The 16,448-nt window shown below is 45.6% G+C and overlaps 1 protein-coding gene and 1 non-coding gene across 2 annotated transcripts in view; both read left to right on the top strand.

Annotated features, from left to right (window-relative positions):
• The first annotated feature begins 8,338 nt into the window (after positions 1–8,338).
• trnaa-ugc (transfer RNA alanine (anticodon UGC)) lies at positions 8,339–8,410 on the top strand. Its single transcript has one exon. It is a non-coding gene; the product is annotated as a tRNA-Ala (tRNA).
• Positions 8,411–8,603: 193 nt separating this feature from the next.
• ift172 (intraflagellar transport 172) overlaps positions 8,604–16,448 on the top strand; it is a 28,619-nt gene continuing 20,774 nt past the window's right edge. The window contains exons 1-16 of the mRNA XM_024135164.2: positions 8,604–8,811; positions 10,670–10,813; positions 11,001–11,113; positions 11,221–11,260; positions 11,387–11,452; positions 11,570–11,649; positions 11,741–11,828; positions 11,951–12,165; positions 12,291–12,414; positions 12,583–12,678; positions 12,896–13,057; positions 13,519–13,572; positions 13,783–13,886; positions 14,274–14,359; positions 15,696–15,808; positions 16,124–16,291. Of these exons, the coding sequence (XP_023990932.1) occupies positions 8,773–8,811; positions 10,670–10,813; positions 11,001–11,113; positions 11,221–11,260; positions 11,387–11,452; positions 11,570–11,649; positions 11,741–11,828; positions 11,951–12,165; positions 12,291–12,414; positions 12,583–12,678; positions 12,896–13,057; positions 13,519–13,572; positions 13,783–13,886; positions 14,274–14,359; positions 15,696–15,808; positions 16,124–16,291 (1,692 nt within the window). The 5' untranslated portion in view covers positions 8,604–8,772. The remainder of the gene's footprint in view (positions 8,812–10,669; positions 10,814–11,000; positions 11,114–11,220; positions 11,261–11,386; positions 11,453–11,569; positions 11,650–11,740; positions 11,829–11,950; positions 12,166–12,290; positions 12,415–12,582; positions 12,679–12,895; positions 13,058–13,518; positions 13,573–13,782; positions 13,887–14,273; positions 14,360–15,695; positions 15,809–16,123; positions 16,292–16,448) is intronic.

The raw sequence follows: 16,448 nt of genomic DNA, 5'->3' as shown, positions 1-16,448 counted from the left end.
TACAGCTGTCGAGAGGAGCGAGAGGAGAGGAGGAGCTAGATTCTTATGAGGGGTTCATGGCTCTGTTTAAATGCATTTTCGATCATCCCGCGGAAGGCAGAGAGGGGGGTCAGCGTCTGCTTCAGCTACAGCAGGGGAATAAGACGGCTGCTGAGTGTGCGCTCACCTTCCGAACAGTAGCAGCTTCCAGTGGATGAAATGATCCCGCGCTTTGCACGCTAATTCGAAGAGGTCTGCGCGAGGAGGTCCAGAGGGAACTGGCCTGTCGGGACAACAACCTGACCCTGGACGCACTCATTGCGATGGCCATCCGCCCGGATAACCTTCTCCGGGAGCGTCAGCATTCTCATGGCTTCTCTCCCTCCTTCGGCGAGTACTCGGGATCAGAGCCTGAACCCATGGAGGTAGGGGTCACACCCCTGTCCGCGGCAGAACGACGCAGACGGATACAGCTGGGGCTATGTCTGTACTGTGGGCAAGGAGGGCACAAGCTCCAGCGGTGTCCGGTACGTCAGAATCCGGGATCCACTAGAGGAGTGGGACGGTCATGTGATGTTTCATCCCCTGGATCAGGAGTGAGCATTCCAGATTCAGCTCTTCATGCTAGACTCTTTTTGGTGTCCATCACTCTGGCTGACTGTCCCTCATGCCCTGTGTCTACAGCTTAAGTGGATTCCGGCCCTCCCTCAACATTACCATCTATCTACCTGCTCTCCTGTCCTTATACGGTTCAAGGTCTCGACTGTCGGCCATTAAGATCTGGGACCATCACACACATCACTCACCCTCACCGTGGAGTACAATCACCAGGAGAGCATCTCCTTCTTCAAGTGCACCAGTTCACAAAATCATCCTCGGCCTCCCTTGGATCCAACACCATAACCCTACAATCAATCTCATGGTCGAGGATGAAAATCACAGAATGTTGCCCTTCAGCCCAACATCCCAGAGGAATACCAGGACCTAAAGGAGATATTCTCCAAGACCCGCGCTACTTGTCTTCCTCCTCATCACCCCTGGGACTGTGCCATCGACCTGTTTTCCAGTGCTACACCTCCGCGCAGACACATCTACCCTCTGTCTGTGGCTGAGACCCAGGCCATAAGGATTACATTCAAGAGGCGCTCCAACRAGGTTTCATCCGTACATCCACGTCCCCTGCATCGGCTGGTTTCTTCTTTGTGGCCAAGAAGGAGGGAGGATTACGCCCATGTATCAATTACCGAGGACTCAATGACATCACCAAGAAGTATCGGTACCCTCTCCCGTTGGTGCCGTCAGCCATCGAGCAGCTCCGCAGGGCCCAGTTCTTCACAAAACGGGACCTGCGGAGTGCCTACAATCTCATCCGCATCCGGGAGAGGGATGAGTGGAAGACGGCGTTCAGCACGATGTCTGGTCACTACGATTATTTGGTTATGGCCTTTGGCTTAGCCAATGCTCCGTCAGTGTTCCAGGCATTCGTTAACGAGTTGTTCAGGGACATGCTCGGACGGCAGGCGATTGTATACATCGATGACATCTTGATCTTCTCGAACAACCTGAAAAATCACATCACCCAAGTTCGAGCAAGGCGGAGAAGTGCCAATTCCAGGGCTGTATCCTTCTTGGGTTACCAGATCAGCCCGCAGGGAGTGAGGATGGAAGACAAGAAGGTAGATGTGGAAAGGTCATGGCCAAACCCCGTTTTTGGGGGTTTGCGTCCTTCTACCACCACTTCATCAGGAACTTCAGCGCCGTCGCCACCCCTCTCGCTACCCGTCTCTGGTGTGGTCTCCAGCAGCCGACGAGGCCTTTCACCTCCGCCTCCTTGCTAAAACACTCAAGTCCCACGCTACCTTTTGTGGTTGAGGTAGACGCATCGGAGGTGAGCGTGGGGGAGGTTTTGTCATAAAGACAGGGTAACCCATTGAAATTGTATCCTTATGCTTTTTCTCTCTCCAAGAAACTGTCCTCCGCAGAGAGGAATTACRACATCGGTGATCAGGAGCTCCTGGCGGTGAAGTTGGCATTAGAGGAGTGGAGACATTAGCTGGAGGGCGCCAAGGAACCATTCGTCATCCTCACCTACCATCGGAACCTAGAGTACATACGGACAGCGAGGAGACCGTGCCAAGGCAGGTGGGCACTTTTCTTCACCAGGTTCGACTTCACGCTGACCTATCGCCCAGGTTCTAAGAACATCAAGGCCGATACTCTGTTGTTCCACCTTGGTACAGGATGTCACTCGGTATGTCAACTTCTGTTCCGTATGTGCTCAAACCAAGTCCCCCCGGAATGTTCCAGCAGGGAAGCTCCTGCCGCTTCCCGTGCCTCAGTGACCTTGGTCACATCTATCCACTGACTTTGTAACCGATTTKTCCACCTCTTGATGGTTTCACCACCATTCTGGTGGTAGTGGATAGATTTTCCAAGTCATGTTGATTAATCCCTCTTCCTGGTCTCCCCACTGCTCTCCAGGTTGCTGAGGCATTCTTCCAGCAGGTCTTCTAGAATTATGGCCTTCCGGAGGACATCGTCTCCGACCGTGGCCCCCAATTCACTTCACGAGTTTGGAGGGCCTTCATGGAGAAGCTCGGGGTCACGGTCAGCCTCACTTCCAGGTATCAGCCTCTGTCCAACAGGCAAATGGAGAGGATGAACCAGGAGCTGGGGAGGTTCCTGAGGAGTCACTGTCAGGACCGGCAGGGTAAGTGGGCACGATTCCTTCCCTGGGTAGAGTACGCCCAGAACTCCCTACGTCTCTCCTCCACTGGGTTGACCCCTTCCAGTGTGTTTTGGGTTACCAGCCGTCCCTGGCCCCATGGAAACTGGGCCAGACCTCGGCCCCTGCGGTAGATGAGTGGTTCCATCCATCGTCAGAAGGAACAGGCATAACGCCACTGCAGTGAGACCCCTGTGTTCCATCCTGGGGACCGCSTCTGGCTCACTACCAGGAACATCCCACTCCGCCTGCCCTGCAAGAAGCTGAGCCCCCGGTTTGTGGGGCCGTTCAAGGTTCTCCGAAGGGTCAATGAGGTGACGTACAGGTTACAACTACCCAATCACTATCGTATCTCACCCTCTGTTCATGTCTCCCTGCTCAGGCCAGTGGTTCCTGGTCCCCTCGCTGATACTGTCCCCCACGACACACCTCCACAGCCCCCTGGACATTGAGGGAGGTCCGGCGTACTCTGTCAGATCCCTACTGGACTCCCGATGTCGTGGGGGTTGGCTCCAGTATCTGGTGGACTGGGAGGGGTATGGCCCAGAGGAGCGGTGTTGGGTTCCGGTGGAGGACATTCTATATTACTATACAAAAGCGCACAGATTTTTCTGCTTTTCCATTTTAGGAATTAGACAAGCACAAAATGTAAAACAGCATATTGTGATTTTTGGTGTCACACCCTGATCTGTTTCACCTGTTTTTGTGATTGTCTCCACCCCCCTCCAGGTGTTGCCAATCTTCCTCATTATCCCTTGTGTATTTATACCTGTGAACACTGTTTGTCTGTTGCCAGTTTGTCAAGTCAACCAGCGTTTTTGTGTCAGCTCCTGCTTTTTCCCAGTCTCTCTTTTCTCGTCCTGCTGGTTTTTGACCCTTGCCTGTCCTGAYCCTGTACCCACCCCCTGACCACTCTGCCTACCCCTGAGCCTGCCTGCTGTCCTGTACCTTTGCCCCACCTCTGGATTACCGACATCTCCCTGACCTGAGCCTGCTGTCCTGTACCTTTGCCCCTGTTGCTGTAATAAACATTGTTACTTCGACACGGTCTGCATCTGGGTCTTACCTTGATACCTGATAGGTGGGTGAGTTACAAATGGAGAAACAACTGGATACGTAAGGTATTTTTATTATGAAATACTAGGTAAACTCCAGCAGAATGAGAGAGACACATAGACTCAAAACAAGGAATTCCGCCATGCCTAAACGCAGACATATCAACACCCTTGTCAATTTATATTGCTGCTGTCAATTATGAGCAGCACGTTTACCACTGCATTCAGTCTGAACCCCAGAATAAGCAGGAGGACAGTATTACACAGCTGGGGGAAAAAAGTCGCAAAAAAACAACAACACTTAGGGTTCTTACAGACAGGCCGCAGTAAGTGGCAAAGAGGTCTCATAGACTTCAATGGGAATAGGGTGGTGGGCGGCAAAACGCAAGCAGTTTTGCACACGCCGCGGTTTGTGGTGACTGGCCGCCGACCAGAATGCATCTTGTCAACCACTCAAACAATGCATTAATGACAACATTCCAGCTGCCAGCAACTGGGACAGCTGGTCTCTACACACAGCGGGTGATTTTTCTCATGGTTCATTTGCCGTTTGATAATATATCCTCTTAAATGTAATGACAAAATGTAGATTTCCGCCTAAATAGGCATAACCAAAAGTAACTGCTATTCATGTGTAATTATATGATTCTGACATGCAAGAACTTGGTATATTTGGAAAGATGACATCTGGGAGATTGAGGAAATGATCAGAAGATAGGAGTTATATAGTTCAGAATAAACAAGCTCAAGCACACACAAAATAACCGTTTTTTTATTTTGAAAGTCATCTTTCATTGACAAGCWATAAGTTAATTATTGCTGACTAGAGCTGGAAACACATCAGATGGCTTCCACAACATGTGAACAATATCAGGTAAAAAATGGGTTTGATAGACCTAACTAGAAATGGGCAGATGTTTTAGTAAGTGGTGTCAGGTTGGTAGAAACCACACCTAAGGGATAATTTGATACCCCCCATGTAGCTGTATCTCAAACACAGACCAAATCGAAGCTTACCTTGTAAGATGTTTGTTGAAAACAGGCAGACAAATAAGATATCCTCATGATCTGTGAAGTGCAAGGCACAACAAGGTGTGTCCAAAAATGTCTTGTATGCTGCTGCATAAATTATGTAATATGCCAGGGAGATATGTATATGGTAGCTAAGAAAGTAATATTAAGTGTATGTTGTGTAGTAAGCTGTTAGTAGCCCATGTGCCTCAACCTAATAATTTGGCCCTGTTTCCCCTACTTTCGCCTACTGTTCTGACTTGGTAGTGCACATGTAGCCTATAGCCTGTTTTAGAGAAATGTAATCTTCAAATATTGTAAGAGCTTTCATTGTCTGCTTATATGCTGAATAAATTGTTGTATTGACCGAGTCCGTCCTTCGAAATTACGGATTGCCTCTTATCCGCTCGTTGTCCCCTCATGGCATAGTTTGTACATCTCAATTGTCAGAAACCACATTTGTTTAAGCAAGTCAGCCATATCACCAGTTTTTTTCAAAGGCAGTAAATGAGGCTGAATGAACTGTTTCGCTGCCAGTTGGATGTTTCCCCACCAATTTCAATGTACTATTGAGCCTTGTGTGTCTCAGCCTTGTGACTATACTTTCCTCCCTTCTCTCTTGGCCTGAGGATCTTCCTGCCCCCACCTTTTCCTGGATCTTATACAGGTGTCTTCCCTTTCTCTCCCTGTTACACAACTCTTGCTACTTATTTTTAACTGCTGTTCTTATTAACCCCTTGGCTTCTGCTTTACTGATTGACAATTCCATCTCAACATTAGGATGTTTAAGAGCCTGCTTGGCGATCACATCCACCTCCTCATTCCCCTCTACTCCCACTTGAGCTGGTACCCAGAGGAACATCACAAATATCTCCATCTGTTTCATAACCAGAGATTTTTACCTTTGCCTTGATTTGGCAGTCTCCTTCAGATCATCATGGCCCTGTTGAGTGACGTGAAGCTTGAGTTTCAAGTTTTAATGTCACGTGCACAAGTACTGTGAAATAACTTTCTTGGCAGCTCCAAACCCAACAATGCAGTAATCAAAATGAATGTAGCACTAAAATTTACATAAAGTAGCGACAAACTTGTTGGATGCATTTGCTGTTTGTTTTGGTTGTGTTTCAGATTATTTTGTGCCCAATAGAAATTAATGGTAAATAATGTATTGTCATTTTGGAGTCACATTTATTGTAAATAAGAATTGAATATGTTTCTAAACACTTCTACATTAATGTGGATGCCACTATGATTACAGATAGTCCTGAATGCACAAGACATGCTAACCTCTCACCATTACAATAAAGGGGAGGTTAGTGTTTTTGGGATGTATGATATTTGTGCACCTGTTTTTAAATCATATATGTTAAGTAAAACAAACCATCCATATACAAACGTATACATACGAACAACTTACATGTACACACACAAACAATGACTACACTTGCCCAGAACCACATGCTCACATTATTGTTTGCCACTTGGACTTGAATTGTACAAAGACATACTTAGTTTCATGTCTTTTGTGTGTTTTTGTTAACCTTTTACTGCATTGGGCTAAATCAGGGTCACACATAGTGTTTCTTGGTAGTCTTAAAAATATATATTTTGAAACAAAAGTATACACCTTACACACATGGTTATGGGCTTAGCAAAAAGAAGACATCTGTACAATGTCAGATATAGAGATGAAATGTATTCAATTTTGAGTTTGCATCCCAATATTACACTTTATATACAGTATGACAAAACATGTATTTTTACTGTTCTAATTATGTTGGTGACCAGTTTATAATAGCAATTACATTTACATTTACATTTAAGTCATTTAGCAGACGCTCTTATCCAGAGCGACTTACAAATTGGTGCATTCACCTTATGATATCCAGTGGAACAACCACTTTACAATAGTGCATCTAACTCTTTTAAGGGGGGGGGGGGTTAGAAGGATTACTTTATCCTATCCTAGGTATTCCTTAAAGAGGTGGGGTTTCAGGTGTCTCCGGAAGGTGGTGATTGACTCCGCTGACCTGGCGTCGTGAGGGAGTTTGTTCCACCATTGGGGTGCCAGAGCAGCGAACAGTTTTGACTGGGCTGAGCGGAAACTGTACTTCCTCAGAGGTAGGGAGGCGAGCAGGCCAGAGGTGGATGAACGCAGTGCCCTTGTTTGGGTGTAGGGCCTGATCAGAGCCTGAAGGTACGGAGGTGCCGTTCCCCTCACAGCTCCGTAGGCAAGCACCATGGTCTTGTARCGGATGCGAGCTTCAACTGGAAGCCAGTGGAGAGAGCGGAGGAGCGGGGTGACGTGAGAGAACTTGGGAAAGTTGAACACCAGACGGGCTGCGGCGTTCTGGATGAGTTGTAGGGGTTTAATGGCACAGGCAGGGAGCCCAGCCAACAGCGAGTTGCAGTAATCCAGACGGGAGATGACAAGTGCCTGGATTAGGACCTGCGCCGCTTCCTGCGTGAGGCAGGGTCGTACTCTGCGAATGTTGTAGAGCATGAACCTACAGGAACGGGTCACCGCCTTAAGAATAAGCAATAAGGCACCTCTGGGTTTGTGGTATATGGCCAATATACCATGGCTAAGGGCTGTATCCAGGCACTACGCAAAAGAATATCCCTTAGCCGTGGTATATTGGCCATATACCACACCCCCTTGTGCCTAATTGCTTAAACAAACCACCACAAAATACCAGAAGACCAACCTTACAAAGCAAGGTTTTTAACCCCCCAACTTATTTCACAACCATAAATATTTCAAAACATGCAAGAAGACACATTTTCTTCATGAAATGTCATTTTCTAGTAATTCAATTTCATATCTTAACCTTTGTGATTTGCTGGAAAAAAATGACATCCATTATGGTATGGGTCAGATTGACCCGCACGGTTTAAACCTACTCAAGACAGTCAAAGAATCAAGTAAAAACAGCCGAAACTTTATTTTATCTTGTCAGACCATCCAGAAAGAAGAAATACAATAACATTTGATTTCAAAAACTCTATATTTAAGAACTATTTGTTAAACATTTTTCCTTTCTCACAAACAAAGCATTTTCTGTTTGGAGCTCATTTTTGAGTGTATATGTCAGAGATCTGCTGCTCCCGCACTGAGAAAGAGACGTTTGGGAAAGCTCCTTTTCACTCAAACATAATTATAAAACTGCAACCAGAACCAGTCAAAACCAAATACATCAAAGACACTTGTTTATTTTGGACCTGTGCAAATATCTATACACATGAAAGCCTCCGGGTCAAAATTACCCACAACATCATGTTTGTGTACACAATCTACACAGACATTCCACAAGACATCAGCGTGTCCACATTTTGAAGTTAGGTTCATGACCCTAAATGAGGAAAAGTCATTTAATTTCATGGAGAAAAAGAGGGTAACTAGTATTTTAGACAACTAAAACGTGGAAATGGGTCAAATTGACCCGCAACATAATARGAGGGTTAAAAAATGATACACTGTTTAATCGTGTAACATCTAACTTATTCACCCATCTTGAACAGCTGATAGCCATATCATATTAGCTTTTCAGAAATTAAACTTTAGAATGGGGATGTAGCTCAGTGGTAGAGCGCATGCTTTGCATGTATGAGGCCCCGGGTTCAATCCCCGGCATCTCCAAGGTATATWTTTTTTGCATTTCCATAGCACTGGTCTATTTGATGCGTTTCGATGTAATGCTAGCTTTGCTAACTGTTATTATATTTACAAATATTTTATAGTTAAAATGTAAAAAATATATATATCCAAGCTCTGGATATTTTCGTGCGTGCTGTCGTCAGACGTTTTTGGGTAACACGCCCACATACGTGCCAGACAACTGTAACCAGGGAGAACGGATGTTTTGAAAAATGTCTGCCTCCCTTATCAACAGAACCAATTATAACGTTAGCTAACGTAAACAGCAGTAACTTCGGGATTATATTATATTTTATAAAGACTACACATTACATCAGTTACATAGATTATTATAGATTTCAACCATGCAACTAAAGCATCTGAAGACGCTTTTAACGCCCCAAGTAAGCTCGGCCATTTTACTACTACAGTAGCTAGTAACGTTAACCACCACAGCTAACGTTAGCTAACAAACTAGAATGCTTTGATGACTAACGTTAGCTTGCTGCTAGCCCTAGTATGCCTCAATATGTTATGTACTGAATTTTCTACCTCCAGCTTCACCGTAAATGTATATATTGCTGCCWCCAGCCCCACATTGAAAGTCAGTATTACAGGATAGCAGTTTCTTATTTTTCTGCATCACACTAAACAGAAATCTCCACACTTAGTGCCTTTTGTGCCTTTAGGTCTCCAGCCTTGGCTATTGCTGTTATCTGTCYCTTCATCTCACAGCACTTTTCTCAATCTGGTCATGTCTTTCGAACGGTCTGATGACACACATGTGGTGCAGAGTATACTGTAACTTTGGCACAGTTAACGTTACTTATTCAATTCCCACCTTAAAAGGGAACAGCATAGGTTTCTTCACCAGCGACGATAATCCAGAGTAATACAGATGTGAAATGTATAAAACTGCATCCCGATGAGATTCGGTTTCATGTGGCGATATCCAGATGAACAATGTCTTTGTGCATCTGCATTGCTTGCTGTTTGGGGTTTTAGGCTGGGCTTCTGTATAGCACTTTGTGACATCTGCTGATGTAAAAAGGGCTTTATAAATACATTTGATTGATTGATTGATATCTAGCAAGCCTCAGCATGTGTCCTTAACTAGCTAGATAACTTTTTACTAACGTTAGCTAATTTATGTCAATTTTTTTCTTCAACTGAAGGTTCTAGAGGTCAAATCAAATCAAATTTATTTATATAGCCCTTCGTACATCAGCTGATATCTCAAAGTGCTGTACAGAAACCCAGCCTAAAACCCCAAACAGCAAGCAATGCAGGTGTAGAAGCACAGTGGCTAGGAAAAACTCCCTAGAAAGGCCAAAACCTAGGAAGAAACCTAGAGAGGAACCAGGCTATGAGGGGTGGCCAGTCCTCTTCTGGCTGTGCCGGGTGGAGATTATAACAGAACATGGCCAAGATGTTCAAATGTTCATAGATTACCAGCATGGTCAAATAATAATAATCACAGTAGTTGTCGAGGGTGCAGCAAGTCAGCACCTCAGGAGTAAATGTCAGTTGGCTTTTCATAGCCGATCATTAAGAGTATCTCTACCGCTCCTGCAGTCTCTAGAGAGTTGAAAACAGCAGGTCTGGGACAGGTAGCACGTCCGGTGAACAGGTCAGGGTTCCATAGCCGCAGGCAGGACAGTTGAAACTGGAGCAGCAGCACGGCCAGGTAGACTGGGGACAGCAAGGAGTCATCATGCCAGGTAGTCCTGAGGCATGGTCCTAGGGCTCAGGTCCTCCGAGAGAGAGAAAGAAAGAGAGAATTAGAGAGAGCATACTTAAATTCACACAGGACACCGGATAAGACAGGAGAAGTACTCCAGATATAACAAACTGACCCTAGCCCCCCGACACATAAACTACTGCAGCATAAATACTGAAGGCTGAGACAGGAGGGGTCAGGAGACACTGTGGCCCCATCCGATGATACCCCCGGACAGGGCCAAACAGGAAGGATATAACCCCACCCACTTTTCCAAAGCACAGCCCCCACACAACTAGAGGGATATCTTCAACCACCAACTTACCATCCTGAGACAAGGCCGAGTATAGCCCACAAAGATCTCCGCCACGGCACAACCCAAGGGGKGGCGCCAACCCAGGTCAGGGTGTGWAGACTTGTTGGTGTGGGTCCAGAGGCAGGATTGAAGAAAAACACTGCCAGGTTCACTGAGGCTACAGCTAGTTACCCGTGTGAAGTAACTATACTGACATGGTATCCAATTTGTTGTCCCTTTACCACAGGAGGGAGCTGCAAAAGTTACTTGTATGACATGGGCACCGAATAATGTCAAATTTGCTGTTTGCACTGTGGACAGAGTGGTCTTACTGTACGATGAGCAAGGAGAGAAAAGGGATAAGTTCTCTACTAAGCCTGCAGACTCTAAGGTTAGTAGGCATCTCAGTTGTCAAGTTTGACTATCATGTAATCCTCTCATCAATTATGTACACACTACTTTTTGTCTGACCAGTTTGATACCGGAAGCTTTTCCCAGAAACACTCACACACAGCTTGCAACTGAATCTGGATTTTCGATAGAGTGATAATGTTCTTGTGATATTTATCTTTTTGCAGTATGGAAAGAAGAGCTATGTTGTCAAGGCCATGGCATTTTCTACTGACTCAACAAAAATTGCCATTGCCCAAACTGATAACATAATCTATGTCTACAAAATCGGAGAGGAATGGTAAGAATGCTTCTGGTATTTGTATTTAGGCTGGGTTTGGATTCACAGATGGCCCTCTCTACCATCTCTTTGTCTCAAGTGTGATGTTTCTTCTTTATTTCTCACAGGGGTGAGAAAAAGGTCATCTGCAACAAATTTGTACAGACAGTAAGTAATCACACATTTCTGGGATGAGATAGAACTATGTTCAAGCTCTCTTTTGAGTTATTTACCAAAATAAAAAACAACAGTCAATTTAAAAGTCAATTTAAAACCAATCTCATTGTGTTTCAGAGTGCTTTGACTTGTTTGCTATGGCCAGCAGAACACGCTATCGTTTTTGGATTAGCAGAGGGAAAGGTAAGTAATTTACACAATCAATGTTTTTTTACTGCCAGTATTTTCAATAACAGGAAGTACTATGAGTTTTCAGAACATTGTGTTGGATCTTGATATGTTTTGTTTGCTTCCTCCCAGGTTCGCCTTGCCAACACAAAAACAAACAAGTCATCTACGGTCTACGGAACAGATTCCTATGTTGTCTCATTGACATCGAAGTATGTGCCTTTCTTTTTCTTTCTTTAAACCCTCTCATTCAAAGTTATAGTCTGATGTTGTAGCTCTAATGCTGTACTCTCTGTCTGCTAGTGTTTCTGGGAAGGGCATGCTCTCAGGCCATGCAGACGGGACTGTTGTAAGATATTTCTTTGATGACGAAGGCTCAGGAGAATCTCAGGTACTCTACCCAATACTGACATTAAATCATTTCAATGTGTCCCTGAGAATTTTCTCATAGTACTCCTTGGGTCAAACCTTTTGCTCTCACATTTCACTGTTAAAAAAAATACATCTTTGCAGGGCAAATTGTTGACCCACCCTTGCCCACCATATGCCTTGGCATGGGGCACCAATAGCATCATAGTGGCTGGATGTGACAAGAAGATAGTTGCCTATGGCAGGGAGGGTCACATCCAGCAGACTTTTGACTACAGCCGAGACCGCTCGGAGAAAGAGTTCACTGTGGCTGCCACCAGTCCCAGTGGACAGTCTGTGGTCATCGGCAGCTATGACCGGTCAGTCTTCATTTTGATACATCAGTATACAAGTAATAAGCATGATATTACAAACTTATCTTACATTGCTTGGAAGCAGGAAGTTCTGAGTGATAAGCTGTTTTGTTCAAATGATGTCATTTCAGATTGAGAGTCTTCAACTGGGGTCCTCGGAAAGGTGCATGGGATGAAGCATCCCCTAAAGAGATTCCAAACCTGTACACCATCACTGCCTTGGCCTGGAAGAAGGATGGCTCACGCCTCTGTGCAGTGAGTAACCATACATGAACGAACACACCTGTTCGCAACAGTAATGAAATACTTGATTTAGCTCCCAGTACTGTGTAAAGTAGACTACACGTTGCCTTTCACAGCTTTTTGCAATTCTAACTTTTGTGACAGCTTCATAAACATGTTTTTGTCAATCCCTGTGTTCAGGGTACACTGTGTGGGGGAGTGGAACAGTTTGACTGCTGCCTACGGAGGAGCATCTACAAGAACAAATTTGAGATGACTTATGTGGGACTGAGTCAGGTACGTTGTGGTATTCACCGCCTTCAGTTCAGAACGATAGCGGGGCACTGCAGTTAATCTGACAGGGAATGTTCAACTTGAGTCCTTGAGTTGTGGCTCAGAGACATGGTTGTATTGAGCTTCACTTATCATCACAACACCCTCCCAACAGTTCTTTGTCACTTATTTCCTTGCGGGTTGGAGGCTCTGACTAACTAACTGAACAATGTATCTCCAGGTGATTGTAAAGAACCTGTCTACAGGGATGCGGGTGGTGCTGAAGTCCCACTATGGCTATGAGATAGACGAGGTGAAGATCATGGGGAAGGACCGCTATCTGGTGGGCCACACTTCTGATACCCTGCTACTGGGAGATCTGGCCTCCAACAAGCTCAGTGAGGTATGATGGTCTGGCCATTCACTAATCCTTTACTCTGCTAGTTAAGGTAATTCTTTCTCTACCTGCTCATGTGTGTGGTATACAGACTCGAATTTGAAGTGAGCCGTTGGAAGAATCAAGACACTAAGTGCAAGAGATGTTTTTTATGGGCCACCGTCCCCTCCTCTGTGCGAATATTCTTGCATATTGTCTGTGGCACAGTGAGAAACAAATTGCTCTATTAGAAGTTCCAAGGACTTGTTTTAAAAGTTCAAGGGCTGTCACGGTTCGATGTGCTAATCCCTGTTTAACTGAGAGTTTTCAAAGAGCCTTCACTGGAGCAGGAGTGCTGCTGTCGAAAATGACAGACACGCGATAACAGGCTGCAGTATATGTGTGTGTAATGTAGTGTAAAGCAGGAAGTGACGCCCACCGCGCTTCGCCCCAAGTAAACAAAGACCCCTCTGCAATAATTTTTTCAGGTTGCATGGCAAGGCTCCGGRGGGAATGAAAAATTCTTCTTTGAAAATGAAACGGTACGATTCCATTCTTCTGTCCCTGTTTAGCTTTGTCTGCAGTTTATGTGCTGTAGTGAGGAGTTTTCAGGTTCTGCAATCCCAATTTATGAATAATAAAATACACGTCATGTACCTGTTAACTGCCTGTCATTGCTTCTTGAACATAGGAATTCGGAATTTTCTCCTAATGGTAGAGAGTCAGCTGCTGACTGTGATGTGTTGTGTCAGGTGTGTATGATTTTCAACGCTGGGGAGCTGACGCTGGTGGAGTACGGCAGCAACGACATCCTGGGATCAGTGAGAACTGAGTTCATGAACCCACATCTAATCAGGTTGGCTTTCACTCATTCTCCCCGTAATGCATATATTTATAGCATATTATATTATAGAAAGCAGTTGCATTTTCTAACRTCACTGAGACATTTTTGCTTGTCTTCTCCTCTTATGTGAAGAATGGTCACTAGGTGGTAGTGTTGAGCTTTGTTTGTACATGACAGTCGGGCATACTTTGAATGCATGAGAAGGGTAAGCGTTTTGCATGCAGCTGTCAAGTCAGTTTTCAGTGCACAAAGTTAGTCATTACAAATCCATCCTAATGTATTCAGGGTGTCAAGATTGTCAGATTGGAGATATTTCTGTGCTAATGTTTGGATGTTCAGTTTTAACATTCCCCCTCTGCTTACGTATATGGCTACCCCACACTGTGTCTGCATCTCTAGTGTTCGTCTCAATGAGAGGAAACAGAGGGGGGTTGAAGGCAGCAAAAAGTTAGCTTACCTGATTGACATCAAGACCATTGCCATTGGTAAGTGTGTGTGTGTGTCATGTCATGAATATGTATGATGCAGAGTGTATGCTCCTTGAGATGGTGAACCGAGGACACGAAGACATGATTTCTGTGCTGCAGAAGGGTTGTCTTCTGGTCAAGGTCAAGCCAAGGTTATGACTCTGGTGCTTGTTGACTACAGCTTTTATTCTCAGGCCTTTAGTTTTTCCAGAAAGGTAAAATCGTGTCATGTGTTTTTCTCTAGGCTATTACTATCTAGTGAAGGAATTTGCATCCAAAGTGACCATGTGAAGTAATTGCTAAATATTTGAGCTAAAAGTGTCGGTCACCTTCACTCCAAGGCCAAGTTCCAGCCCAGCCCTCCCATCCATTCTTATCTGCAGATAAAGAGATTCTAACACACAAAGACGCTGACCTGCCCTTTTTGTGATGGATGATACCCATTCATGTAAAGGCAGGCAGGCGCTGCTCCGAGCGACTTGGTCCCCACGTTGCTAGGTATTGATTAGGTAAACGACTGTTTGATTTTAGCGGGCCCACACCGTCCCTCTCTTACCCCACTCCTCCCCTCTCTCCCCTGGGGCAGCCTGAGACGCTAGCGCCTGTGAGGGCCGGTAAAGAATGATGCTGAGACAAACAGGCATATGCCGCTTCCAGATAACGGGCCTTTCAATTAGGCGCTGACCCCATGGTGGGCGGGGTGGTGGGCAGCAGTGTAGAGTCTAAAGCACGGCCCAAGCCCAGACCCCGCCACAGTGCAGGGCTGAGCTGAGCGCCATCTGCCCAAGCCCTGTCCACTTCCTGTGCTAATTAAGTCCAGGCATGTCCTTCTGTCGCTGCCGAACAGTTTTTTTGTTCAGGTGGTGAAAATGAGAAACAACCTCCATCCAATTTATTTCTCCCCTTCGAATGACAGGAGCAGTTTTTTTTGTTGTTGTTGCTTCTCCCCTCCCTCCCTCTTTCCTTCCCTCCCTCGCTCTGAAAGTGTAAATTGGAAAATGCCTTTTTAGCTTCTCAGAAGCTTGATTACAGAATAAAAGGAGAAGCGATGCCAGGCCTCTCTGTCACATGATTCATTAGAGAATCATAGATGTTTGGCAGAGTGGATGTATACTACTGTGAACATTGACATATTCATATTGCCCCTCACTTACAACATACCGTTTTATCTCTTGTCTCTAGCAGATATATAGATATATAATGTGGCTTTAAACACGATACACCACCTACCCTCTTAGTACAAACTCTGGAGTTGAGAACGTTTTCCTTCTCGGTCTCTCGATGCCACCAGTCATTGATTGCTGCTACGACCTCGAGGCACAGCTCAGGTAATCTCTCTCCCTCCCACTCACAGTGGATCTGGCCGGCGGATACAACCTGGGAACCATCAACCACGACTCCAAGATTGACTGGCTGGAGCTCAATGAGACGGGGCGCAAGCTACTCTTCAGGGACAAGAAACTGCGGGTGAGGCAGCAGCAGCAGCTCAAAGTAACGGGCTGCCTAGAGCTATGCCTGTTTGATGTGCTCGCCCTGGGCAAAGGATGCCAAGCATTTTAATTGGGAATCCCTYTGGGAGCTTTTGACTGAAAAGTGACTCATTGTACTCAGATGTTTCGCTATGGTTTAGAATTTGTTGTCGAGGACCCAGTAGAGCTGAAATTCTAGTTTTGAAAGGTGCATTACTGCTCGGATTTGAGTTTATTTGAGTAACAGACCTGCTTCATGTGATTCCTTGCATCACTGCCTAATCCTCTAACTCTTCTCCTCTCTCTCTCTCAGCTCCACCTGTATGACATCGAGAGCAGTGTTAAGACCACAGTGTTGAGCTTCTGCTCCTACGTGCAGTGGGTTCCTGGCAGTGACGTGGTGGTGAGCCAGAACAGAGGCAACCTGTGTGTGTGGTACAACATCGACAGCCCAGAGAGAGCCACCATGTTCCCCCTCAGGGTGAGGGCAGGGRCAGGGGGGGGAGAGGGTCCGGCCAGCTCATATGCTACTGGCAGGGCTAACGTTAGTCACCGTGTGGCTGAACTACTGAGCTGACTACTGTCTGTTTATAGACCTTGAAGTTTAATACCCAATGTGACTGACTGTGTGCCACTCT

The sequence above is a fragment of the Salvelinus sp. IW2-2015 genome, unplaced genomic scaffold (genome assembly GCF_002910315.2).
Source record: "Salvelinus sp. IW2-2015 unplaced genomic scaffold, ASM291031v2 Un_scaffold86, whole genome shotgun sequence".
Classification (NCBI taxonomy): domain Eukaryota; kingdom Metazoa; phylum Chordata; class Actinopteri; order Salmoniformes; family Salmonidae; genus Salvelinus; species Salvelinus sp. IW2-2015.
This window is presented reverse-complemented; position numbering and strand designations above follow the sequence as displayed.